Source organism: Microtus oregoni, unplaced genomic scaffold (assembly GCF_018167655.1).
Source record: "Microtus oregoni isolate MIOR12 unplaced genomic scaffold, Mior012 000004F_ref0000308, whole genome shotgun sequence".
NCBI classification, from domain to species: domain Eukaryota; kingdom Metazoa; phylum Chordata; class Mammalia; order Rodentia; family Cricetidae; genus Microtus; species Microtus oregoni.
The window spans coordinates 58,458,956-58,484,132 of record NW_024543063.1 but is presented as its reverse complement, the minus strand read 5'-3'; the positions used below and the strand labels follow the sequence as shown (position 1 = coordinate 58,484,132).

The 25,177-nt window shown below is 43.8% G+C and overlaps 1 protein-coding gene across 3 annotated transcripts; it reads right to left on the bottom strand.

Moving 5' to 3' along the window:
- Positions 1-747: 747 nt before the first annotated feature.
- Positions 748-23,551, bottom strand: LOC121446905 (carboxylesterase 1C-like). 3 transcript variants are annotated; one of them, XM_041649802.1, is made up of 14 exons: positions 23,424-23,551; positions 22,881-23,088; positions 21,115-21,259; positions 19,225-19,358; positions 17,853-18,006; positions 15,631-15,735; positions 14,386-14,490; positions 10,357-10,395; positions 7,413-7,553; positions 6,089-6,169; positions 5,044-5,191; positions 3,299-3,430; positions 1,351-1,423; positions 748-1,099 (listed from the first exon to the last, which is right to left on the bottom strand). In XM_041649802.1, the coding sequence occupies exons 1-14, from the start codon at positions 23,473-23,475 to the stop codon at positions 928-930; spliced, it is 1,689 nt and encodes a 562-aa protein (XP_041505736.1). In that variant the 5' UTR covers positions 23,476-23,551; the 3' UTR covers positions 748-927. The 3 variants fall into 3 exon arrangements, with proteins under 3 accessions (XP_041505736.1, XP_041505738.1, XP_041505737.1); XM_041649804.1 differs by having other exon boundaries at positions 7,455-7,553; XM_041649803.1 differs by having other exon boundaries at positions 22,881-23,085; positions 23,424-23,535.
- Between the last annotated feature and the right edge of the window lie 1,626 nt (positions 23,552-25,177).

The following is a 25,177-nucleotide window of genomic DNA, read 5'->3' as shown; positions in this document are numbered from 1 at the left end:
GTACTCTCCCTTTCTACTACAAGTAGACCTTCGGTAGATGGGACCTGGTATCTGCTGACTCAGTGGCAGTATCTGGGGACAGTCTCTTCAACTCTGACCTAATCCCAATCTTAGGGAGAACTTGTGTCCCTAGTCTTAGGGTGTTGTCTTCTCAGCAATCCTGGCTCTTTCCGATACAGAAAGACATTATCATCACCCAAGACCGTGTCCTCTACTCTACCAAGGGACATAGACCATCACAGCTTCCTTGGCCTCAGTGGGCCCTCACTGTGAAGACAGGATTCCATTCTTTTTCTGCAGAGGTTGTAGGATTTGTTTCTTCATGTAAAAGAGTTTGTGTAGTGTTGTGTGCTGGACCCTTAGAGCCAGGCTTGGTCTAGCCTGCTATCTGCTGTCATTCTTGCTCGTGAACACCTGGTGGAAGGCCATGGAGAAGGATCTGTGAATGATGCAATCTCCCCCTGGGGTTTGCAGTTGTGTGTGGGGGGGGGGGTGTTATACTCCCACACTGGCCAAGAGGCCATTAGCAATGCACTGTGACAATGTCGCCGACTGGGTGGTAAATCATAAGGCAATAATTCACACTCCCACCTTCCCGCCAATCAGCTGTCTTTCTTCAGATTCTAGCAACCATTCTCCAAACCTTTCCCTAAAAGGGGGTCTTTCTATGTCAGCATCTTTCCTCATCTTTCTGTCCCCAATGATGATAGATTCATCTGTGGCCCAAGACACAACTCCTGATTTGACTTCCAAAAGAAAATTTATTTTTCACATTGAGGTACAAATATACCCCCTCCTTGGTCACTGCCCATCCCCCACTATCCAATCCTGCCTTTTCCTCCATAAGATCCATCTTCCCTGAGCAACATCTTTTGTAGAATAGTCCCATCTTGGTTCTTTTGGTACTGAGACTGGCAGAAAGCCCATTCATAGCTCAGTGTGTACTGTCTGAGGTGACTTCTTAGCCAGGAGCTCAGTCCAGAAAGCCACTTCCTCCCCTTTCAGTCTCTGGGCTTGTTGGGTGGTGGCTCCAATCTGCAGGTACCCTTCTTTCAGGTCATACTCTGGCCAGTGTGGCAACCCCTTCTCATTGGGGTTCCTGGGAACAGAATCAAAGAGAATTCCTCAGAAGTGCTGTGTGGCCCTCCATTCCTCGGAGAGACTGACAACTTCTACAGAAAACGAGCTTATGTCGTTTGTGACAGCCCATCGATTCTAGAAAACTCTGTAGAGTGCTATAGTCACACGGAATGGTCAGAGCTTTGTCACTGTGACTTCAGAAGTCATCCTTACCAACAGGTATGCCCAGCCACACCCTGTCTTCCCTTTCATATTTGCCATGAGCCTCACCCACTGCGTGCAAAGTTGGCCCAGAATTTCATCACCGTCTTGCTGAGCTTGGTCTCCTCTTCTGAGGCGCCCTCTATGGGGAAAGGAAAAAAATGTTTTTGTTACTCTAAGTGTGGACCAGATGGAGCATCATCTGGGAGTTTGTTAGAAGTGGTCACTCTTCAACCACTCAGTCAAACGCTTCAGTATGCAAAGATCCTGGCTCTTTACTGTGCACATTTGTGGGGAGAGACTGATATACAATTCAGTAGTAGGAATGTGTGTGCCATGAGGAGCTGCCTTTCCCTCCTTCCTCAGGCTCCAAATGTCACATTGCAGGGTGTCCTCTGTTCTGGAGAGTTGCTTCTGGGTCTTCTCTCAGTCACTCAGACACAGTATTATCCACAGGCTCTAAGAGATGTCAGAACTACAGTGGACTAAGGAGTATTCCAGCCAGGAAATGGCCAGGAGGAGCATGTGGTGGGGTCATGAGCCTGTGCAAGTCCTGAGAGGTAAGGCTCTGAAGACTTTTGTGAAAGGCTTTCTTTAAATATCACTCTGTTTGACTGGGAAGATGGCTTAGTAAGTCAAGGCACTTGCCACCAAACATGAGAATCTGAGTTCTATTACTAGAACTCACAGTAGAAGCCAGGGAACTATTCTCATAAGGTGTTCGCTGATCTCCACAGGTATGCACACACACACACACACACACACACACACACACACACACACAAATAAATATATCATATATTCCCTGGGAAATCACCACCTAATCTCCCTAGGAAAGGGAAATAGAATAGATAGTTATGGAAGGATGAGGGCACAGGCTGGAACAAAAGGATCAAGTGAAAAAAGGGAGAAAAGAAGGGGAAGAGGACAGGGAAGGAAATATGAGCAAATGCAGTTAAATTGAGGGCTATTTGAGAGATATGAAAACCTAATACAGTAGAAACGTCCTAAAATATATAAGAATATATAAAACATATAAGAATCAAATATAAATGAAATTACTGATAAGGGGAGACAGAGCCCCATCTGGCCATTTCTTGTCACTAAGTGAAGCTTACATTACTGGGATTGGGTTACATCTAATTGAGATATTGGTCAGAGAGGTCCCATGGGAAATCCCAAATGGCCCAGGCTATAAGTTGCTCTCCACAGACTGATTTGTGGCTCCATTTTTGAAGACATCACCTATACAATGCATTGAACCTGGATAAGTCAAGCAGGTGCCTACAAGAGACTTTACCCCTACCCCCTTTGGTACAGGAAGGTACTCTAGACACTTCCAGAGGAGCAATGGAAACACCAAGCCAGTCACTATCCCTTTGATCTACAATGGTGTCCTGCCTGCAAAATGACATAAGGCTTGTGGAAGCAACCAACCAACACCTGATTTGACTTATGGCCCATGACAGGAGGTGGAACCTATGCCTGACACTGTTGGAATGATTAAGAACCTAAGAATACATAGCCCAGGGACATAGGGCAAAGCCAAATAATAGTACTGTTGTAAGAAATTAATAAATAAATAAGAATTAAAATGTAGCAACAACATGACTCCTAATGACATTCTGCTATACTCATGGAGCAACAGCTTGCTCAGCTATTGCCAAAGAGGCTTTCTTCTGCTGAAGATGGGAACACACACAGGGACCCACAGACAGACATTAAGCAGAGGTTGTTTTGTGGGAAATCAAATTGTGGTATTCTACTCCTAGACAGGACCTCTCTTGATGGTGCCACAGGTCAGATTCAGAGAATGACCATGACTGGGACATGTCAGCCATCTTTCATGTGTGTTAGAACAGGAGAAAGGTTGGGAACTGCCTAATGTAGGTCAGTGGTGCTGTAGAGGGCCAGGAAATTAGCAAAGGAGAGAAGGAGAAATTGTTGAAGGTCCCCAAACCAAGACTGGAACCCAGTCATCCTGATACCAGGGTCACACCTGATATAAATCAATTACCTTTTAAAAACGGAGCCCCGAATACAGAGAATATTTCATCACCGTGATCTCCCAACACCGTCTTGGGTCTCGTGTCAGATATGAAGCTTGGGCGGTACTGAAACTCATACATGTAGGTAGGAACTCCAGCATCTGGGGAGACATGGATTCGTGCAAAGTTTATGTTACCAGAGAAACCCCTGGGTGGCACTGAGGCTTCCATCCCTGAAGGAAACTACTGGCTCCTAGAACGGAACAGAGGCAGCTTCTGAAAAGCCCAGTGACTTTCTCGTGGTTGCACGGCTATGTGAGGTGGCCTAGGATCTGAGCCAGGTGTCTGTGGAATGCAGAATGAGCGGAAGGAATGCAGACAGTGACGCTGGGGTGTGTTCAGTGAGAATCCACAGTGCCTGCTCACTCTGAGGAAACCAGCACCTGGTCGGCCTGGTTTGGAGCATCCCCAGTGTTTCCCTCAGTCATTCAGTGGAACCATGCCAATCCAAGTTACTTGTTGGGATATGAGGGTATTTAAACATAATCACATATAAATATAAACAAAGAAGAAATCTGCCTTTGGGTGTAAGGAAAATTTGATGGATATAGGGCATCACTGAAAGTGATTCTCGTGGTAGTCATAATGTAAAAGTCTTATGAAAGCACACAAGAAAAACAAAGGTTTCAAAGCATGTAAGAAAACCATCCAGTCATCTGAAATGGGGCAAGAGAGGGAGGCAGAAAGAGGGTATTTAAAAAACCATCAGAAACCATCTGAAATGATTGGCGTTAGTAAGTCCTTGCCTATCAATAATCCCCTTCAATATAAATTCTCCAGTAAAGGGGCATGCAGAGACTGAATGGGTTTTTAAAAGACCCAAGTTTCTGTGGTCTTAAAACAAACCTCTACAATGTTTTAAGATCTACACAAGTTGCATATGAGGGGAAATTAGATATGATACACAAAGAGGAACCACCTCAATCCTCTTCCTGACCCTGGATTTTTATTCTTTTTGTTGACTTTTTTTTTTTTTTAGTTGTTGCAAAAAAAAAAAAAAATTTTCCGCCTCCTCCCCATTTCCCATTTCCCTCCCCCTCCTCACACACAGCGCCCCCTCCTCCCACTTCCCTACCCCTCTCCCCCTCCCTCCCCACTCCATTCCCCCTCCCTCTCTGAAGAGCAGTCCAGATTCCCTGCCCTGCGGGAAGTCCAAGGTCCTCCCACTTCTATCCAGGACCAGGAAGATGAGCATCCAAACAGGCTAGGCTCCCACAAAGCCAGTTCATGTATTAGGATCGAAACCTAGTGCCGTTATCCTTGGCTTCTCATCAACCTTCATTGTCCGCCACGTTCAGAAAGTCTGGTTTCATCCCATGCTTATTTAGTCTTGACTTAATTTTGTAAGAAATTGTTTTATGTAACCCAGGCTGGCATCAAACTCCCTATGTAGCCAAAGGAAATCTAACCTTCCTTCCGCACCTTCCAAGTACTGAAATTACATACATGAACCACTGGGTCTGACTTCTTTGGTATTCACAGCTGAACTGAGGGCATCTTGAATTCTAGCCAGGCACTCTACTAACTGAGCATCATCCTAGTGTCGCAAACTATGTGTGTGCTTGTATACGTATGTATATATGTATGTGCATATGTGTGTGTGTGTGTGTGTGTGTGTGTATGTGTGTGTGTGTATGCATGCATGACTGAGAAGTGGGCAAGTCAGAGACTTGTTATTGAGTCCACATCCTCCCATTCAACATATAAGACTCACCTCTGAGTCCACGGGCCATGAGAACAGATGGGATACCAAAAAATACATCTCCAAACAGGTCCAGGAGACGATCTTTCTTTTTGACAGGGTCATCTGTTTGTCCTAAATACTTCTCAATGGCTGCTGGAATCATATTCTCAGAGATGTTCTGAAACAGATCAGAAAGGGACCACTCGCACCTGGTAATCACTGAGGCTTCTGCAGACAGTTAAGAAGACATCACTGCTCATGAGCCACTTGGGCTCTGTGCCAAACCAGCTGGTTATGCCAGGGAGGATTCTCTAGATCCACTTAGGATATGGCATTAAGTCTGGCGGCCAGGCACCTGAAAATTGTGCCTTCAATTGGCCGTTGTGGAAAAGATCTTTTTGCCTGGTACCACAAGGCAGCTTGGCAACTGTTGTCTAGGGAATGCAATCTTTAGCTGTTTCTAGAGAAAAATGGTTGCTCTGTCTCTGTGGAGAGAAGTAAACCTTCAGGTATCTTCCCCTATTCTCTAAGGGAAAGACACCTTTTGCACCCTAGCAAATAATGTTAGAATAAGTTATTCCTAGGAAATGAAATGAAAAAAGACACAGCTTCTGGGATTTTCTAATCAGCAATTATTTTGTTTTAGATTTACAGAACCCAGAATGTCTACCTGGTGATCTACCGACAACAGAAGCCCATGCATCAGAAAAGTGGGGGAGCTGCAATCTGTGATTACCACAGTACCCACCTATCTGATAAGCCTTCTAACTACTAGGCCTTTGGCCTCCAATGTATACATCTGATGGTCATTGTTCGTCGTGGAATCTTTTCTGAATATAAAGCTCTCCAAATAAATCTTTCTCCTGGCAACTTGTCCTGGACCCCTCGCTTTGGTTTTTGACTGGTGAACAACAAATGTCTGTTTATTACACCCGGGTGCGCAGTGGAAGAGTAGAGAGGTAGGGGGCGAACCGCAGCCACCACGACTGTTTACAGCCATTGAATCTGTCTGTGGTTAAAGCAAGACACTGACCTTTGCTTCCCAACCAATTCCCATGATTCCCTAGAGCCTTACAAGGGCAGAGCGGAACTTCCACAGGAGGGAACGGGCCGTTTTCTCATCCATTTTGTCTTCAGAGAAGAGCTCACCCATCATCTGTTAAACAAATGGCAAAACAGTTGGGATTCCCGGGAAATGAAGAGGAATTCAACAGATCAACCAAGCAAACCAAATGGACAAAGACGCTTGGTGTGCGAGGGGTGATAATAGATATGGGAGTATGTGATTCTGAAAAATAAAGTCAGCAAACAGAGCAAATGGAGCTACATGAATAAATCTAAGCAACGCAGAGAGGCCAATCAAGTGAGTGCATTTATTCCACCGGGAGGTAGAACGTTCCTCCAGGTGGTGGAGCATTCAGGCCAGGGTCATGGAGAAGGCAGGGGCTCAAGAACAGGGGACACAGGTCAAGCCTCTTTAGACTCAGGTGACAGAGGAAGCCAAACTAAGCATTATGTTTGTATGTCTGTCTCCCTGTGATGGCTCCTGAAGTCTTCTGTGTGAGAGGTACAAAATTCTGGGATGTGCTGACTTGTCCAGGTTTTTGCACTCAGAGCTTTGGTCTGGTTTCAGCATGTCTCCTAGCAGTGAGAGTCACATCTCAGGCTGATGCCAAGACTCCAAGATGCCTGCTTGAGAGAGCTCAGCATTGCCAATGGAAAGCTTGGTGGTAGGTGATATGAAATGGTGCGAGATGGACCTTGGCGGGTGGATCCAAACCAGGCTGGTGAGGGACAAACAAACCATGCAGGCAGAGCTTGGGTCGGGTTATGTGGGCCGGTTTAAAAGGGAAGAGAGTGGGTGAAGGGAAGGAAGAGGGGAGAGAGAATGGTGGTAGTACGAGGGAGGAGGGGAAGGGAGGGAGGGAGAGAGAGAGAGAGAGAGAGAGAGAGAGAGAGAGAGAGAGAGAGAGAGAGAGATGGGTGGGAGTGTGACAGTTGGGAGCAAGGAAGAGAAAGAGAAAGAAGAGGAAGAAGTAGGAGGAGAACCATCTTTTAAAGGGACTGGTACTGCCTGCCATGCAGGGGTGATGCACTTTGCCATATCCCCAAGGGTCAGGGCCAGGTAGCTTGGATGCTAACAGTGGGCAGACAGGCCCTGAGCCCTTCTTCGGTAGTTACTTTAGAATGATTCCAATTTCTAATCCCTCCTCTGCCCCATGTGATGTAAATTGGCACTCTGACTGGCTTCATCAGGGGCTCTCAGTGCAAACTTAACTTGAAAGGTTTTAAGCTTCTTTGAAATGTAGTCAAAGCTGTGTGCATAACCCTTGATCAGAGCAGGGAGGATGATGGATGAGCCCCTATGGAGTGTATGTAAGCAGTCTGTACAGTCTCACCATTGGAATGATCCAGCCAAACTCTTGCTTATTGATGCCCACCATGTAGGGGACAGTGTTGAAGCTCTTCTCAGCCAGGATCTCTTCTGGAGTCTTTGGCAGGAACACTCCATCAACCACAGTGGACAGGGAGTTATTTTCCTGGGGAAAATAGAAATAAAGTGCTTATGAATACCGTAACATACGTTTCCCCCATTTATCTCCTCTTTGCCGGTCTGAGAGTTTGCCAAGCATAAACCTGTTTCGCTTTGACCACAGAAAACAAATGTCCTAAGATCAATGGTTGAGAGGAGGAGTCTTCAAGCTCGGAACTGTGAGTGGCGGTCATCAGTGGGCAATGTGATGGCGGGAGGAAATTGAGAAGGGAACTCTATTAATGAGACCATCTGCATCTGTCTATCCATATCTAAATCTGGGTGCTTTGGGGAATATGCTTGGCTTTGAGGCATTGAACTTATTCCTCGGGGTGCCTTGTTCCTATTTGGAGAAATAAAAGACCACAATAAGCGCCAGCCCAACAATAGTGAATACCACTTGGGTGCAATTACTGCCACCTCACAAAAGCTGAGTAGTGAAGAGGGCTTGCTCTAGGATCTGACAGGAGGAGCTGAAGGGAGGGGACATGCTGGCTACAGGAAGCTGGGCTTTTTGATGTCTGGAATGGAATCTTTGCAAGAACACTGTGTTTAATGGAGAGAAGAGCGGGCACTTGTCATCAGTGGGGAGGGAATGGATCAGTGACAGAGGAGACTGTGCACAGGGCTAATCCCAGGAAAGTTACAGAGGCCTGGGCTTGGTGGGGGGGGCTTCTCTGGGAGAATATTAGAGAGAGAACCACAGGGTGGGATTTTTTCCATATGTGACCCATTTTTATTTACATTTGACTAAAATTTGTTGAATAACATGCTACATTTTCATTATCCATTCTTCTGCTGATAGACATGTGATTCCATTTCTTTGACATTATGAACAGTGAAGCAATAAATGGATGTGTGCAGGCAGAAAAACAACAAAAAATTGTTTGAAAACTTTCATAATAAAACTTATATGTATATGTATACATACATATATACATACACACACACACACACACACACACACACACACACACACACACACACATATATATATATATATATATATATATATATATATATATAATCTTTAAGAGCCTAGGGTCACCTGAGAAGGGAGTCACAACTAGAGAATTGTAGAGATCACATTGGCTTGTGGGCATGTAGGTGGAGGAATGTTTTCTTTGCCTAATGTGGGCAGCTCCATTCCCTGGGAAGGCGTCCTAAGCTATATAGGAAAGTTAGCTAAGCATGGGCCTTCCCGTGAGCCCGCCAGCAGCCTTCTTCCATGGGTTCCGCTGTACTGATTTCCTTGACTGATCAGGTCTGCTTGAATTCCTGCCATGACTCCTGTCAATGATGAACTGTGGCCTAGACGTGTAACACAAATAAACCCTTTCCTTCACCAAATTGCTTTGGATTCAAGTGCTTTAATTACAGCAACAGAAAAGAAAATAAAACAGAAATATATAAGGCACCTTTCTGCCACTTAGGGCCTTTGTGGGTACTACCTCAATGGAGGTAAGGGAATGATTCCTGTGAGCAAAGTCAGGCTTGTCAGAAGGGAAATGGCGGGGTCTAACTTGTATTCTCAGGGAGGAATGAAATGAGAAGGAAAGGTAGAGGCAGAAAACTTCCAGGAGAGAGACGTAAGGACCAGCATAGATCAGCACCTGGGATTCTAAGCAAGACTCTGATACCAGCAACTGTGAGGCCCACAGGAAGGGCCACTGTTGCCCAGGAATACTGATAGCTGTACCTCCAGGCCAAGTGCTTTGCCTTTTTGAGAAGCCAGAGGCATCGTCCCCTCTTCTGCTTCTCTCATGCTCCTCAGCTTGCTTGTCAATACGTCCAGTGAGAAGTTCCTTCCCAACGATCTGCACCCCAGCCACGTCTCATCACTCCACTGCTCTGTCCCTGAAGGGACCCACAGGATCCCTGCAGTGCAGTCTTCCGACCCACTCTCCTGGGCCTTCCCTGCCCCCTTGGTTGTACAATGCATTTCTACATTTTACTCAGTGTTACGGCTTATACCTGTAATACCGACATTTGTGGGGCTGAGGTAGGAGGGTCACAAATTTCTAGGCTACACAGTAGGGCATTGGAATCAAAACAATTAAAAACAGGACATTAAAAAAAAAAAACACTGCTCAGAGCTCACTGATCATCCCTCTCATGGTGAGTCATAATTCAACCTTTTTACCTGAAACTGTGCCTCCTACCTCTGTGGCTTCCTCACATTCTCTACCCTAAATTTCTCCCACTGCAGGTCTAGGGAGGCACAGATCATGGTCTGTTTCATTGTTTTAGCTCAGCTGTGAATCAGCTCCCACCACACAGTAAAATCTGACTGAAAGACTCACATTTCATCCTCCCAGGGGATGTCTGTGATCTCCAGGGAGGGAGAGAGGACAAGACTGTAGATGCTCACAGCTAATGACAGCAGACACGGGCCAGTGCTGGGAGGTGGTGGGGCAGGAGGGAGGAGGCTGTGGGTACTGTCTGTTTGTTTCCTGGGTCATGTGTGGATGTGGTGTCCTCACAGCTGAATGTCTTAGGCTCCTCTCTGCAGAGCACCAGCCCTGTACTGTAGCTGGTTATCTCAGCTTCCTGATCCTGGAAGTTCAGTGCAGTTTTCTCCCAGCAGGCCATCTGGTAGTGAGAACCATGAGGAGAGCTGGACCCAGGAAAATAAATTTGCTGACTGAGAGCCCTGTAGAGGGAGTCAGGTAGCCCTATCTCTGGTCCATTTGCCTGTTTTAACTGGCCAGTGACTTCTCTTGGAGCCTAGGGGAAAGCCTTCATCCATAGTTAACTAGAATATAATACTTTCAAGATGCAACATCAGTAACCCAGAAAAAGCTCCTTACCTCTCCGTGGTCTCCATTGTCATCCGCGTCAAAAGGATTCTATGAATACAAAGGTAAAGAATGTGTTGAGAAACTAACCCCTACAAAAGGTCGTCCTCTGATCTGCACCCTGGGGTACCACTTTATCCCATCTGCGTCTTACATGGGATTCTTAAGTGTGAACACAGAGTATAACAGAATGGGAATACTGAATAAGGCCTCCACAGCCCCTGATCCAGGCGTGACATGAGCCTTCTGCTCCTAATTTTATAGTTGCTTGAAGATTCTGTTCAGGGGTTATATTTAGGAACACATATGTATATACAAGCAAACCTATGCATGTAATTACAATTGGTGGGGAAAAAGGCCATACATTTTAATGAGAGCATGGAAAGGTATATGGAGGAGCTTAGAAGGCGGAAAGGGAAGGAAGGAATAGACTGAAATTATAATCTCAAAAATAAACAGAAAGTATATTTCCTAAAGATGCATACTAGCATATGTCAAAAGAATTTCCATGATATTTGTTTAAAATAAATACTAATAAAAATGACAAAGAGAAAAATACTATGTTCAGGAATTCTTGGAGAATATTTAAATCTTGCTTAACAAAATGTGGGTGCCCTAAAGTTCAGTTATCCTTTTTTTCCGCACATCCCTTCCTTTGTTGTGTCAATAATATTTCAGTGTTTATAATGCTGCATGTTAGCCATTGGTTCTCTCATATAAGGGGAAGCCACTGTTAGGAACCCTGCATTGTGGATTGAATCTTTTCCAGCCAGGGAAGCAATATCTGTGTATATGTGCATTGTGCATGTATGTGTGTCGCATGTTTGTATGCGTGTGTGTGTGTGTGTGTGTGTGTGTGTGAAAGAGAGAGAGAGAGAGAGAGAGAGAGAGAGAGAGAGAGCAGAGAATAATCATAGGAGCATGTCTCCAAGATCTCAAGATCTCAGATAGTCTCAGATTGTGCTGGAACCTTAGATCTCTGAGTTTCTGAAAATCATCAGCTATTCCTGCGTCATCTGGTTGTCCTATGCACATAGGACCTGAAATATTGGATGGCTTCTTGTATTAGCAAATAACTCTTTTAAGTCTATAAACATCTTGTGTTCCTTTTCTGAACTTTATGACCAATGTCCCAAGGCCATATCAACATAACCCATGATATTCAGAAAGAACACATGGCTAGAACTTGCCCAAGAGAACCACCAGTGATTTGGAGTGACCATGATTCATATAGAAAAGGCAAGGGCTCAGATTACTACTGGGCTTTATACCAACTCCTCTTTCACAAAAGTGGCAGTCCTCATGGTCCTGAATGGAGGAAGAGTAAGCCCACATAATGGGAGAGAATTTTTACCAGCTTGACATTAGGAAAAGTATTCAAATTATTTAAAAAACCTCCAAAAATAGTGAGTCTACAAAACAAACGACTCATTCAAAAATTAGCCTGGGACCTGAATGGCAAGGAGAGAGAGAGAGAGAGAGAGAGAGAGAGAGAGAGAGAGAGAGAGAATTTCTAAGAAATATCTTAAAAAATGTTTGTCTTTAGGTAAATGAAAATCCAAAAAACATTGATATTTCATTTTACACCAGTCAGAATAGGAAATATTCAAAGAATAACTAAGACTAATTGATGGAGAGAATGTGGGGAGAAAAGAATCCTTTCCTATTGGTGAGATTTCAAACTGTTGCAACCAGTATGGGAGTGAGTGTGGAGAATTCCCAAAAAAACTAAATATAAACCTCCATATGATCTTGCTATACCCCTACTTAGCATATGCCCAGAGGACTTGAGTTCCTACCGCAAACTCTGTCAGCCATGTTCATTACTGCTCTGGTGACACTAGTCAGGAAAAGGACACAATCTAAATGTCCTTCAGCTGGCAAATGCATACTGAAAATGTGGTACATATATACTATAGAATACTATCCTGCTATAAAGAAAAATGAACTCATCAACTTTGTAGGTAAATGGGTGGAGCTAGACATGATCACGTTGAATGAGTTAGTGCAGATGCAGAAAGACAAATGTCACATCTTTCTCACTGGAGGATCCTAGTTCTGAATCCTCAGATGTGAATATATAATTTGGAGTAACCACAAAAACCAGGACAGTCAAGCAGGATAGGGATTTGGGAAAGGAATAGAAGAGAATAGCAGGGTACAAGTGATCTGGTCAGGGAAATGGGAAAGACAGGGCATCTAGGGAGGGGGAGAGAAGTGAATATGGGAGAAAGGGGGTGGGTCAAGGGGGAGAGCAAGATACAAATAAACTAAAGAGAAAATGGGAGAGGAGGGAGTTTAATACAGAAGAAGGTGGGAGGAAGGTAAATTAAGAATAAGGACATCTGAAAAAGTCACAGAAATTATACTATTAACTATTTATCCCCCCCAGTCTTATAAAACATTCTGTATATAAATTATAAAAAAACTCTGTGTATAAATACACATGTGTAATTTTAATAATGTTTCTCTCATCTGGGCTGCTAGTGCTTTCTTAAAGACTATCCAACAAAAACTTCAATATCAGACATGAGAAGATCTCTTTTGAGTTGTTGGCCATGGACATCCAAGAGACTCCCAGAACATAGAACCTATAGCTGTTGCTCCTGGTTGCCCCCCAGAGGTGGAAGGTAAACCCCTATTGCTGAAGACACCATGCACTTCAGACACAGGGCCCAGAGACCTCTGGTCTGGATCTGACCTGAATGCCTCTTTCTGAGGATTAACTTTTATGGTACCCAAAGGTGCCATGCAAACTTTCAAAGGAGGAAGGCAACCAACAGTCCCACCCAGCTATGATTCCTATGAACCACATCAACAACCATCGTGGCAAAACAGCCCTAAGGATGCAGTAGTGGCACACAGGTGTTGGCAGTAATCAACAGCTCTCTAATTGGACTTATCACTTGCTTTAAAGGAGGGAGCTGTGCCTGGTACTGGAAAACCGGCTAACTACTCATTCAGAGCTCATGAATCATGATTATTGGGGGAGAGTCTACAACTGCAACTTCATTAAACCAGCATGAACCCCAACAGCAATTTATAAACATGTGTCCTTATACCCACAAACAAATGTAATCCTCATAGTTCATCATGAAAACTTCGTTATCTTTGCAATAGATGGAGATCACTACAGAAAATCACAAAAAATCAAAGGCAGAGTTCTGGGGCCTAGTTTCAGTGGCTACATCTACAAAACACTCCTGCATTCCAGGCTCAGGAACATTGTAGGCGAGAGTTCAGAAAGATTTTTGAGAGTAAGAGGATCAGGGAGTTTGCTGTGAGATAGTGTATCGTAGTAAGGCAAGAAGATACACTCATAGAATCTCACTAACATGATTGTCCAAACATGGGCTCGACAAAGACTATACCCACAGACCCAGCAAAGTGGATGACAAAATCCTATGAGGGCTAAACACTACTTGCCACCGAGGAAAGCTGGGAGCAGGAGATGTGGTCTTCTACAGAAACAGTATGCCAAGTTGTTGAACAGTTAAAAATGCAAGCCTAGAAACCATACATGGAAGTAAAACATATGGACTAAGGAAGTTATATTTAAGAATATATATTTATATGCATATATTCATTCATTAACAAGTGAAAAAGAAAAGACAATGAGGAATATGAATGAGGAGGAGCATATAGGAGGATTTGAAGAGAGAAAAGGAAGGGAAAATATAATTATATTAAACTCAAATGTAACTCTGATGTGTATATACCTGATTTAAGTTACTAGCTATGTTTTCAGGAATCTGGAATGTCTTATTGAATAAAGAATGTGACAAGAACGTTTGAAAAGCTAGTTTATAATATTTCCATGCAATTCTTCACCATGGAATATATTATTAGACTATATTGACCTTTTGACATTTTATGTGTTTTATAATAAGAAATGAACTTCCCAGTTTGGATGAGGAGGCCGACACTCTACCTGAGAGCTGAGAAATTACCCTTAGAGTTTATCCAGGGCAAGAACAACAGGATAGATGGAGGTTAGGCCCAAGGACTCAGAATGGAGGCAACTGGAATGGACACATGTACCAAATTCAGTGCGAGCTCCAAGAGCTCATTCTCTGTCTTCTGGCGCAGGCAGTGAACCATGACAGCTGAGGTGGTGGTTTTACACCCAGAAACAGTGGCAATTAGCTGAAAAAGACCACAGGCAATAGCAGAGGTCAAGAGCAATGATTATATCCTCCATCTATGTAGACTGTGAATTCTAGACTGTACACAATCTTCTTCTTTGTCTTGTCCTCCTTGTCCTCTTCCTTCTTCTTCACTCTCCCTCTCCCACCAACTCCCTCTTGTTTCCTTTCATTCACCTTATTTATTTTTGTTTGTTTTTGTGATAGGGTCTCACTAAGTATCCCTGACTGGCTCAGGACTTAGAATATAGACAAGGGTGACCTCAGTTTTGGCTCAGTGCTTCTACTGCAGCTTCCCCAGGTACTTGAATTATAGTCATGCATCATCATATTTGGTTTGCACACCCAGTCTCTTACTGTTAGAGACAGTTTGTAACGTCTATACATCAACAGTTCTCAACTTGTTGATTGTACCCTTTGGGTCACTTTGTAGCAATGAAAGTACATCCTGCACATCAGATATTTACATTATGAATCACATCAGTAGCAAAATTAGGGTTATGAAGTAGCAATGAAAATAATTTCATGCCTGAGGGGGTTGCCACAACATGAAGAGCTATATTAAAGGGCTACAGCATAAGGAGGGTTAAGAGTCGTTGCTCTAAATTACCAGATGTAGATAGTGGATCCCACAGAATATTGCCTTTATTACTAATTGGAAGAATGACACGTCCTGTTTACATAATCAATATTTGTACCCCATGTACAAATAATGGGTACAGAGTCCAGGTCAAGTACCATGTACACACACACATACCCACCCCCACCCCCACACTGGCATAATGTTCTTTAACTTGAATGCCTCTAAAGGGGCAATTAGAAATAAAGAATAACTTTGATTGGTTTTAAATACTACCTCTTCCACTCACTAAATAGTGGCTCTCAGATGAGCTACAGAAACTCTTCCTGTTTCTTTTTCTGGGCAAAATCACAAGGTATCTGAGTAACACGACTCACATAAAGGGACGTCAGAACTCACAGGATGTGTCTTAGCTGTGAGCCCAAAGTAGCCTTTCTGCCAAGCTATTCTTCCTGTTAGAACTGTTTGCTTTCCTAAGCTGCACCTCACAGCCAGAAAGGCCAGTGAGGACCCAAGGGAAGCTCAGAAAAGGGTATAAGAGTTGTCTAGGTTAGAACCTACTTCAGTCACAGACCGGGTGTTCTTCTTGACCAGGCCTTCAGTGAGGGCCACACCACTCTCAGAAATGGCTCTATGGAAGAGGTTCTTGGCCAGAGGAGACAGGACCTGACAGGGGAGAGGAGATTTTATGTTTACAAGATGGGTGTCCTGGTTAACATCAAATTGAAAACAGATCCAGAATCACGGAGAGATAAATCTCTAAGCAAAGCTGCAAGGGAACTTCTATAGCAGATAGAAATAGAAGTTGGAAGTCGCATCACAATGGCAGCAGTGTTCTGTGCCCTGTAACTAGCAGTCTGCGCAATCTCTGGGCTTCTGTTTACATGGGAGTGCTGACTCACTGGGTCATCAGCTCCTGCCAAAGGCAACAGGGGAGAAAAACAAACTCTAACTAAGTCCCAGATGTTTGACCAAAGCCAAAGGGGATTGCCCCGACTGCCTCTCACACACACTTGTCATGGTTCAGCGCAAGTTTCTGCGGATGAATTCTGCTGTACTTGGAGAGATACCACACTTGTTTGATTTCCTAACCCATGCTGAAAGACATGGCTTTGAAGATCTGAGTCCCCAGTGAGCTATGCATTTGCATTCACTTCTGATCTGCATCCTCTCGATGGATTCTATGTGACCAGTCACCTCAGCTGTTGCCGTCCTAACTTCCCTGCCATGAAAACTGCATTTTTAAACTCTGAGTCCAAAGACACTCTTCCTTAAGTTGTTCTTGTTGGTCATTTTGTCACAGCAAGGACAAAAAGCAACTAATACTATGAATCATGACACTCTCGTCTTTTAGGATCCCCTCTATTTTCTCCTCTTTCCTGGTCACGCACATGGTAACCCTGGTGCTCCACAGACATGACTGCTGCTCATCTGTCCTAGCCCAATTCCCTGGCAGATCTTTGTTTAGACATGCCCCAAGAGCAGCTCTGTCTGATGTGACTGGAGTTCAGAGTTAGAATCTGAATCGAATGGAAACACGCTACAAGTACCTACCAGGAGAAGTCCAACCTTCTGGAAAGACAATGCCAACATAAAGCTTGGCAATACCTGACCATACAAACTTCTCTCTGTTATCCAGAATTATCCTAAGACTAAAGATTGTGGAAGCCTGTGAGAATTTCTCAGGAAGCTCATGCATTTTTCACATGGTAAAAAATGGAATTACTCCAAGGTATCGTTATCATAAAATACAGTAGTTAGGACTCATTCTTACAATGCAATATTGTGAATTAGAGAAAGGTAGTAATGGGGAAGAGGGCTTATCATTAAGGAAATTATTTACGTTATGTTATATAGAGATAAAAAATAAAAGAGATTGCAGATGGAGGATAGATAAATGCATGCATGGTAAATAGATAAAAAGAATGATATATATCATCTATTATACACATATGTATAATAGGGAAAGACTAAAAAAATAATGTGACAACAGCCAAGTGATAGTCCCTTGGTATGTCATTATGGATGATTTTACTCTTCATTGGGCATTTTAGAGATTTCTTTTTTCTTTACTTAAAAATTCTTCCTTGAGAATTCAAGTATGAAACCAGTGCTAGTTCCATTGCTGAATTTCTCCTCACCTTTGTGGAAGCTAAGATTTCTTACAGCCACCAGAACATCTTGCAATTTCCTTCACTGTTCCTATGGCTCAATTCCATGCACCAGTAAGACCCTTCACACGCCCAATCTATGCCTGCATCCTTTTCTCTAGTCTTCCCCATTAAGACTTCCATATCTCCTCCTTCATATCTTCAATCCCTCACATCCCTAAGATAGCCTGTGCTGACTTCTTAACCTCAAGGAAAGTCCCATTCTAACCTTTGGCTTTGAATTTCCTTAATTCATAGATGTGGCTTCAATTCAAGCAAGGAGCCTTGGTTCAGCACATTGCTCTGCTCCTCCTATTTGTAGTCAATTCCTATCACTGCATCCCAGGGGAGACCTAATGCTAAAATTATTAGGAAAGAAAAAGGTATCCACCAAGTGAGAATAGAAGCTGGAGATTTTTATGGCTCCAGGACAAAAAAATATCAAATAGTAAGCTTATGAGCAAAAGAGAGTTAACTGCATCTGAAGCTATCCACCATCTGATGCTGTGCAAGAGTCAACCTGAACATACGTATTGGATGCAAAGGTTTTATGCTAGACTGATTGCTTTGCAAAAGGTCCACATAATGGACATAACAAACCCTAGTAAGAGATCTGATGCCAACAATACTTACAAGAACAGAGACACTGATACCTCCTGCTGATTCTCCAAAGATGGTCACAGAGCCTGGGTTCCCTCCAAAATTTGCAATGTTGTCCTGGACCCAGCGTAGTGCAGCCACCTGATCCAAGTGACCCCAGTTCCCAGGGCTGTGTTCATCACCTGTGCTGCAAGATGACAGGGTGTAATGGGGGGTATAGATGCCATGGCAGGGCTCTGAAGAGCTTGGAAGGCCTGGGGAGGTTCAATTAACTTTTCAAAATCAGGCCGGATGCTGCAACTTTGACATGGGTAACTTTACTAGGCTGTCATCTCTATAGCATTGCTTTATGTGGGGCTCCACACACATCTTCTAGCAACTATGTGCTGCACTGAACTTCCATGATGCACCCAACATTGCCCTAATATCTATAGTATATCCCATTACACGACAGACAAAATCTCCGACTATGTACAACTCATACTGCAGAGCTGAATCAAGTAGACTAAAAGGAAAAACTTCAGCTGATGGAGAAAGACAATGTGGACAGTGTGGGGCTGTAGGGTGGTGTTTCAATTGGAAAACCTACCTGAAACAGTAGCATTGTGAAAGAGGAAGAAAGTAGTACATGGGTCTCATCAGTAATTGCAAAAGGAATTTTAGCTAGGAGAAGCAGCAGATACAGAGGCCCAGGTCAGAGGGACTAGATGTGTAAATATAAGAAGTATGAGATGAAGGTCTATCGGAGACTTTTCAGGATCTTCCTTATCATTGTGAGTGGGGACCACTGTACAGAGACATGGTAGGACGCTGTCATTGTCTCACAGAACGCTCAGGCCACTGGTTGGAGCAGCTATTGTGTTCAAACTACAGATTTAGAACCACCACTGATTATAGAAACTGTACATGTCAGAGACATCGGGCTTTGGTCATGGTAATTGTGGAAGGTAAGAGTGGCTGCACAGTCCAGTGCTTGGTTCTGATCTAGACAGTGATAGTCAGTACAAGCAGTGAAGGAATCTGAAAAGATGGGGCCAAGTTCATGGTGATTATGTCATTATGTGCCACCCTTGAGTGGGATCTCTGTAGCCTTCTTAGAACCTTGTTTAGTTTCCCAGTTCAGCTTTTTGTTGTGAAAAGCAAGACTGTATCTCATCACTCATAACTGCCCTTTTCATGTGATCTCTTCTGCATGCAAAAATCTGATTTCTGTTCTCCTATGTTGCTTTTCTGGCCAAGGGCTCACTCACATTATAGGTCTTCTCCCCAATATTGGACTTGGACTCTCCCAAACTGTTTTCAATAAATCAGTATTCTTATATCTACCCAGCTTCAGTATTTGTTTGTTAATAGAAAGAAAACCAAAGCAAAGGCTAATATGCAAAGAGGAAATGTAGTATCTTACCTGAGTAATCCCCAAATACCAAGGCGATATTGTATCGTTACCACCACGACGTTCTCATGGGCAGAGAGAGCTAGTCCATCATACGGTGATGCTCCACCTGCCATCAATCCACCTCCATGAATCCACACCATCACCTGGACAACAAAACAGCCACACAAGCAGTACATTGAAGACTGGGGAAGACTGCCAACTTCATCTTAATTGGTTGCCTGTATCTAGGCTGGGCTCCAGCTCACTGCTGAGATTAAGAAAATGTTTTGATGTTTAATCATTTCAAAGGAAAAGCTGGGATTTATACTCAGACGTTGTGGATTCAGAACCTGTCATCATAGCTATTGGTGTATCTCCTGTTACCATGATCTCAAGTCCCCATTATCTCCCATTGGATCCCTGCAACCTCCAAGGGAGATGGAATCATGGGTATCTAAGAGAGAAGGCTGAGTCCAAGGTGATGTCTAAAAGAGGTTATGATATATCTATGTAGAGCAGTTGGAATGGTCTTGAAAGCATAGCTGTGTGGGACTAGCCTTAATATTTCCTTTATCTGACTTCATTTGACGGTTTAGGCACCTGAACCTTTTGGTCCACGTGGGGTTAAGGAAAACCTCCAAAGGTTTTACCTCATGGCCTACCCAGGTTCTACCACTTCTTATTCCAACAATTGTTGTTGGCTTCCTGAGAAAGGGTCTCAAGGGTCCAAGGATTAGTGGAATTGATAGCAATTACTGACTCCTCCCAGAATGTCAGGAACAGAAATGCAAGTTCTCAGTGTGCACTAAGTTATTGCAGGCTCAGATCAACCTCAGGCATCAGGTTACAGATGAGGAACTGGAGGCAGAGAGAGGAGTGTCTGCTGGCCCAAGGTCACACAGCCGTGAAGTCGTGTTAGGCAGAGCTTAAACCAAGTAGATAATCAGCAACATCCTGGGTCCCTTTCCAGTGAGAAGGCCGGATATGGGTGCCTCCTGGGATGCTCACTAAGAGATGCTGTAAAGAATGATGTCGCTGAGACTTTCCCCTATCTCTCTGTGACTACTAGTACAGGTAACATCAAATCTTAGCATTTGTATCTACAACTCCCCCGATCCTGGGTTTCCTGAAGAGGGCTTCTGGGAAATGTGTTGGGTGCTGACCTGTTACAACCCAGGGATTATCTTTTCCAGAAAACTCTCTCCTAACCTTGTGACTGGTATATTGCAACCTTGCACTGTGTTTCTATATGAAAGGCAGACTCACTTTGCCATTAAACTCTGCCAAGGATAGCTAGACATGGAAAGGGTCTACAATAAAATCCCAGGCTGCTGTCTTCAGGCAGGAAACACGTTTCTAAGATTGGCCCAGCATCCTCTCTCCCTACTCCATGGGACAGAAGAAATTTTCATCTGGCAATGAAAGTTGTTACAGGCGACCTGAGTACAAAGTCACCACACATCTCCCCTGAGACTCCATCTAAGAGCACACACGTAATAACCAGGAGGCCTGAGTCTTGCGAGCATCCCTTCCATGTCCTCTTTTTCCCATCAGGACCTGAGTTTCTCCACCTGCATCATGCTGGGTTTTTCACTTTCCCCCCCAAATTCTTCCGAACTGTAACTATTTTGGAAATCATGACTTAACTGCCACAGGGATAATCCTCTCTGAGATAAGATTAGCCATTCTTTTACTTCCATCCTATGGTGACTTGGGAAAGTACATGTCAGCTGTAGAGTGATCTCTACCTATGTCTGACATCACCAGGAAACCATGCAGGTGTAAACCTGAAGGAAGCTCTGTTGCCGGAGTCACTCCTTGCCTGTGTGCCCTTGACCGCAGCCGCCTTCATCCCCTTCTAATCCCAGGAAGGTCTACACGCTCACACTGAAAGTTTGGACCAGTGGTCCGGGCACTTACAGGCAATCGGATGTTTTTTCTCAAGTCGGCAGGGGTGTATATGTTCAGGTAGAGACAGTCTTCCGAAAACTTGAGAGGAATGCTCTCCTTCCTGTTGGTGAAGAGCTCCGAGAGCACCTGCCCTCCAACTGCATCCTGGGAGCACCTGGAGGGGAGAGAACATCTCAGAGTCTACCCGACAGATGGTGCATGTCATCTGGGCCTGGCCACACACTGAGAGGTTTGAGCCTAGGAAAGACGTTCCTGTTACTTTACTGGAATCATTGCCATTGATGAGAGGTGGCAACCACAGTTATCCTAGGGTCTCTCAGTTCTATGAAGGGAACACACTTAGCTCCTCACTTCTCCCTGGAGATTATGGGATGTCCTGGACCAAGGAGAAAAGTGATTATATGGTGGCCTGCCCTAGGAGATGTCACTTCCTATGGTGCCTGGACAGATCTTTGATCTCCTGGGCTTTGTATGGTGGTCTCTAGTTGACCGTGTTCCTCCACCAGGTTCACACGCTGTAGCTCTCAGAAGATGTCCATCCACCAAGACAGGCAGCTGCAATGACAGGCAGCTTTTGAAGGTTGAAGTGGGGCAGGGCATCTTTGTGAGAGAACCTCAGGCTAACTAAATTCTTGTCTGGTCTCAGACATGCTGTGCTGGGTGACCTAAGGTGAATTCTTTTTCTGCTCTGGCTCCGAGCTTTCAGGTCCAGGTGGCATGAGTGAAGTTTCTGACGATCTTGCTGCCTCACCTGCCAAGGTTCAACATCCTCCTAATTCAACAACCACTATTGGCCTCTTGATAAAGGGTCTTAACAAGAACAATGCAGCATGGAATTGATAGCAGTTACTGAGTGTTTGCAGAATATCAGGAACAGATTCAAGTTCTCCATGCATATGAAGCCATTTCAGAGTCAGCTCAGCCTCAAGCGTCTATCATTATTATTTATTTCTTTATTATAAATTTTATTATTATTCTTTTATTCATGTTAATAAATATTATTATGTACAGGCAAGTAATTGAAGGCACAGGGAGGATTGACAACTGTCCCAAGGACACATAGCGAGGATGATCGTATTAGGTAGCACTTATACTTCATGTAGGTTATCAGAAACATTCTGGGTCCCTTTGCAATGAGAAGGCTGGATGTCCCCATCCTTGTTGTGCAGGAGTGAGGCCGAGGCTGTGCATGTCATACAAACTGCAGAATTAGAATAGCTGGGACACCTAAGCCTCTATTCAGGGTAATGATCCTTACATCACTGAGAGTTAGTGCAGAATATTCATTAAAATATAAATTCAAATGTCAAAGGAGGAAACATGAGTTCATGTTCACCAATTTTTAGAAAATGAAGTATAAAGATAAAGATTCCAATTATTATTGTTATGTCTCAGTTTGTTTACTCAATGCACACAGAAAAATTTCACCAAGTAAACCAAGGCATGGGTAATGGTCCAGGAATGGAGGTTTCTATGTTTGCAAAGGGAGAACTCTACAGAGTCTGGTGGTTTCTAGAGACAAAAGTACCTAAAATTCATATTTTTGATAGGATTGTTACTTTTGGAAACTTATCCTAAAATATTCATGAGTATGGGTAAAAGGCTTGGGAAATTATGAAAGTTACTTAGTAACTAGATCATTTTTGAGGAGCACAGTATTCTTAGGTGCATCAGTAACTGCTGCTAACACAGCTAGTCAGAGGATTGCCTTGAAACCATCCTGGAGCACCCGAGATAGACGTTCCCCTGAAATTGGCCCTACTCCAGAGGCTTACATAGGAGGGTAGGAGGTGGCATTCTTCATGAAGCTCCAGGGTTCTGCAGGCTCTGGTGGAGCAAACCTCAGGGATCCAAGAGGGGGTTTGGCAAAGGGGACTCCCAGGAAGACGGCCACAGGCTGTGCAAATCCTTCTAAGCTGACATACTTCCCCAGGACTTTGCCATGAACAGTGTTCACAATGGGTGGTGAGGATGGGTGCCCTGCTGGACAAGAAAACATGAGGGCACATCAGAGGAGAAAGATAAAACCAATACTGATGGTTGGTTTATCACTTTTAGACTGTGTCATTGAAACATCCAAGGTCCCATTTCATTATTACATGATAAATATGACATTACATATGATAAAGAAAAATATCTTTGTCTAAGAAGGTCAACTGAAAAGTAAACTCATTGGAGGCGTGAAAGTATCCAATCTAAGCCACTACAGCAAGACAGTAACGGCACCATATTGTGCTTGTCCTGTATACATGCTCACCCACTTTGTCCCACAGATTTCCCAACATGCATCTCAATATGTATAATCCAGAAGAACTTACCCCAAATTGTGCAAACAGCAAGAGAAGCCAAGACCAGGGCACAGAGCCACATGGCGGAAGGACAAGAACTCTGGAGGCAGGAAGGTGCCTGCTGCTCAAAGAGAAAGTATTGTTCCCGTCTCTTTGCTGTAGGCCTGCCTCTAGTCCAGCTAGCACAAATATATAAATCTATTCCTCCTCCAGAGAACTTTCTGTGTGTGTTCTGATTTCCAAGCCACACCCACTAAGAGTTTGTCCTTCTTTATCTAGAGTCCAGGACTCTCAGATTACAGGTAACCAAGAACTCAGGCAACAACTTCTTTTTTTTTTTTTCGAACAAAACAGTCTCTTTATTAAAATTAAATTTTCTTAATTTTTAACTGGCATACACAATGTGATGTTTAATTATGGCATTTCAAGCAAAGTTTGCTCTTGTTGCTTCCCTTTCCACCTCTTGGCCCCCATCTGCCTGCTGCAACTTCCCATGTAAGCATTTCTAACTGTAACACTCGAACTACAGCACAACTTGAACTTCCCAGGACAGTCACTAGCCAGCGGATGTCTGCAGGCAGTGAGCAGCCTTGGTTTAGGATTCTCACTACAAACCTGAGAATTGTGAGCGCTCTACTTTCCCAGAGTTGCTCAGCTAGGGAATTAACACAATCCCATCTTCTTTAGACCGCTGTTTCCTAGCAGCTATGGAAGGTATCTAATCTCGCTCTTTTTTTTTTATTGAGTTTTATTGAACTCTACATTTTTCTCTGCTCCCTTCCCTGCCTCCCCCTTCCCCTTCAACCCTTTCCCAAGGTCCCCATGCTCCCAAATTACTTAGGAGCTCTTGTCCTTTTCTACTTCTTATGTAGAATAGATCTATGTATGTCTCTCTTAGGGTCCTCATTGTTGTCTAGGTTCTCTGAGATTGTGCTAATCTCACTCTTAAAGAAGAGCCAGTTTCCAGGGGGCGGAGTCCATAATGGCAGAGCAAGCATGGTAGCTAGCAGGATGGTTGGAACTTGGAGCTGCTGAGAGTTCATAAGCTGGGGTGAAAGCTGGAAGCAGAGAAATGATGAGAGTCTCTGCGTTGTCAAAGCCTCCCTGAGTGACACATTTCCCCTAACAAGGCTGCGCCCCCTAAAAACCTTCAAACTGCACCACCAACCGGAGATAAAGTGTTCAAATGCCGGAATCTATGGGAACATTTTTCATGCAAACCACTTCAATGTTCTAACACTAAATAAATTCCATGTACCACAGTATTTGACACTAATCACCTATCTATGCATTTATTTATGAATTCATTCTTTCTGTAAGATTTTACCTATTTTTATTTTATATGAAACATGTATGTTTGCCTGCATGTATGTCTACACACCACATGCCTGTAATGGTCACAGAGGCTAGAAGAGGGCATCAGGACACCTGGGAATGGAGTTAAGGCTTGTGAATCAACATGTGGATCCTGGAAATTGAACAGGGGTCCTCTAGAAAAGTAGCCATTCCTCTTAAATGCTGAACCAATTCCGTGGCCCTTATCTGTGAATTCTTTAGAATTTCCAAAATGCTTGGCATTTACAGCCACAGGAATGCTCCCAAGAGGAGAGAGAGAGAGAGAGAGAGAGAGAGAGAGAGAGAGAGAGAGAGAGAGAGAGAGAGAGATATCAAATATGTACAGTTTGATTTCTGATTGAATAACGGCCTTGTTTGTGTTCTCATCCACAGTGGCCCAGGAGCCTTGCAGAGAAGCTTTTGTTTCTACTACGGTGCTGCCCTCTGCT